General features: G+C 43.7%; 1 protein-coding gene across 1 annotated transcript in view; it reads left to right on the forward strand.

Annotated features, from left to right (window-relative positions):
• KY (kyphoscoliosis peptidase) overlaps positions 1-2,794 on the forward strand; it is a 21,574-nt gene that overhangs the window by 11,514 nt on the left and 7,266 nt on the right. The window contains exon 9 of the mRNA XM_009323983.1: positions 833-950. Coding sequence (XP_009322258.1) covers positions 833-950 — 118 coding nt within the window. The remainder of the gene's footprint in view (positions 1-832; positions 951-2,794) is intronic.

Genomic DNA, 2,794 nt, shown 5'->3' on the forward strand with positions numbered 1-2,794 from the left:
CCTACAGCCCTACAAGCCAACCCTGAGGCAGCCAAAAGCTGAGCCCCCTTAGATAAAAGACAAGCAGTTGCAGCGTTTCATCAAAGCACAAATACAGAGTGTTGCCAGCTTTTTTTCCTCTTCCACAGCATTAAAGGGATGATGAATTAGCTGATGCAGCATTCCTTAGAGCTTTGGCAGAAAAATGTTTGTATTGTAAGAAAGAGGTTATGGACATGACCAAGGTTGGTCAGTATTGAATTAACCTTCCCAGACCAGTTCCTCAAGCTCTGTCTGAACGAACCCTGCTGTACCACTTTTCTGCATTCATTCAAACAAATTAAGATTTCCTACACTTCCAGGTATTAATATGACTCACTTGCAACAAATAATTTCAGGTATTTCCCAACAAGCTACTTTTCAGGTAATTTTAATACAAATTGCTTGTAAAGAATGCAAAAAGCTCAATGGTTTCCTTTGACAGTAACACAAGTCCGACTCTTTCAAATGCAGAGCTCTGTTTTTTACCGGGAGCTCTTGATATTGTAGATCCCCACACACAAGGGCAGCCCCTGGGGAGGCCCGCTTTCTCTAAAAAAGCAGAGTTTTCCTCCCATTTGGATTCCACTGCTGAATCTCAGCCCAGGCTTAGAACAAACAGTGATGAGAGATAGTTCTTGTCTCTCTCCCCCCACCAGCCATCCACAACATCCTTGTGCAGCACGTGCCACGGCTCGTTTCTCTTTGCTTGCGCTCATGGAGCTGAAAAGCAATCCAAGCGTTGCTCCTGCTGCCTGTCGATCCCATTGCCTCAGGCTTTTGGATGAACTTTCATCTGTGTTCCTTCCCGCAGAATACGACGTAGTGGGCTACCATAACAAAAGCCAGCTGTCGAGCAAACCCGTAGATGTGCTTCAGACGGGGAAGAGCATTTGTGAGGGATACGCTGGGCTCTTTGAACAAATGTGCAGGTAAATTAAGCTCAGAAACATTCAATGCCAGGGAGAGTTAACATTCATTGTCATCTCTGTGCCTATTCTGTCTGCCTTTGCGTTGACTGATGTGACTTTAAGCAGGACGTGGAACTTTAGATTTCAAACCATGCTGTGGAAAAACAGCAAGTCCTAGAAAGGTCAATTTTGCTTCCTCCTCCACCCCCTCCTCCCCAGCATAATTTACTTTGTGCCATCTGCTGAGCTTCGCATTGCATTAACATAATGGCAGATGAAAACACAGAGCTAATTTGGTTAGAAGCAGCGAGGTTTTTCCTTTGAGTATCTGTAGGTGAAGGTTAAAAGCATGGCAAGACTTAAACAAGAGTGTTATCTCCAACATGCTCCCATGCAAGAGGTAGTCACAGTCCCAGAAGGAGCTTTCCCAAAACCTTCTGGAGATGCCCTCTCCCCTCCACTACAGAAGCACCACAGGGACACTGCCTCACACTTTCCGCACCGTTTTCTGCGGTCAGTCTCAAGGTGCCATCACGGTTGAGGCCAATACTGCAATTGGCCATTTTATAGCCACATTGGCATTTAATGACTAAAATCCATTCTCCTGCCTACAAAAGCTTGTTGACTTCACTGGGGATTAGCTGCATAAACAAGTGGGATTTCCCCCACAAAGCAGGACTTTACAATCACAAAGCCATTTCATAGCAGAGGCAGCCCCTTCCTTGGCAGGGAGCACAGGCGCCTTGCATATGAATGCAGTGCAAATCCCTTCTCCCTCACATTTCTCCAACCCAGTAAAGAAAGGAGATGGCCGTTGTGCAAGGCAACCCTCAAGCACCACAGCAAGGAGCAGCATCTCACCTCTCACAGCTGTATGCAACAGTTTGGCTTAGAGGAGTAGTGAAGGCAATGAAGGTGCCTGGCAAGTTTGGGACCAGTAGAAGGTTGTCCAAGAGGAGAAAACTGGACCTGATGACTCACGGACACAAGATTGGAAGGGGCTTCCAACACCAGAAAGCAATGGTGTACTTTCCCAAGAGCGTGGGCTTGCAGTGTGGTTCTCCCAGGGAGCACCTTCTCAGCAGAGCAGCTTCCATTTACAAGATAGCTTTGGAAAAAATTAAAGACCAGTTATTAATTGGCATGTGTAAGTAACAATTAGCTTTCCACACCATCCAAAAAAATTTGGGAAGGTTTTCACCATGAAAAAACAAAATCTACAGGGAAAAGGACAGATTTAAAAAAAAAAAAAATACTGTGCCAGATGCTAAAGCGATGAATGCTTCCAACCAATAACATATCCTGAGATATCGGATCTTGCTTTCTAAAGAGTAAAATAAAGAAATAGGATGATGAAGTATGAATTTATAACTGCATTTTATGGAACAGTTATTAGCAGAAGTGGGGGAAATTTGCATCTGCTCATTAAACAGCATATGTTTAGTTCATTAAAAACATTAATCTTTCCAAGGATATCTTTTACTATTTAAAGGCTCTGTTGATTTACTCTTAATTCCTCAGTTCCAGGTTGATTATTCATTTTGTGATTCGGGAAACCTCACAGTCATCCGGCCTATTACTTTTGTCAAATATTAGCTAAACGTTTAGCTCCTTTCCTGAAAAACTATAACCAAAGACAACACCCCTTTCTTGCAGGAGGATCTCCTCATCCCTTCTTCTTGTGCACTGTTCAAGTCTTATGCTGAGTCTAAGCATAAAGGCAAGAGGCAAAGAGCAGTCGTCTTATATAAAGGTTTTTCAGAGCCAAGTTTGGGGGCAAAAAAGGTCTTTTAACATGCCTTTTTTTCCTAGCTCCTGTTGAGGCAACTTTAACAAACAATCCAATTTGCCAGTCACCAGGAGTC

The sequence above is a fragment of the Pygoscelis adeliae genome, unplaced genomic scaffold (genome assembly GCF_000699105.1).
Source record: "Pygoscelis adeliae isolate BGI_AS28 unplaced genomic scaffold, ASM69910v1 Scaffold485, whole genome shotgun sequence".
Taxonomy (NCBI): domain Eukaryota; kingdom Metazoa; phylum Chordata; class Aves; order Sphenisciformes; family Spheniscidae; genus Pygoscelis; species Pygoscelis adeliae.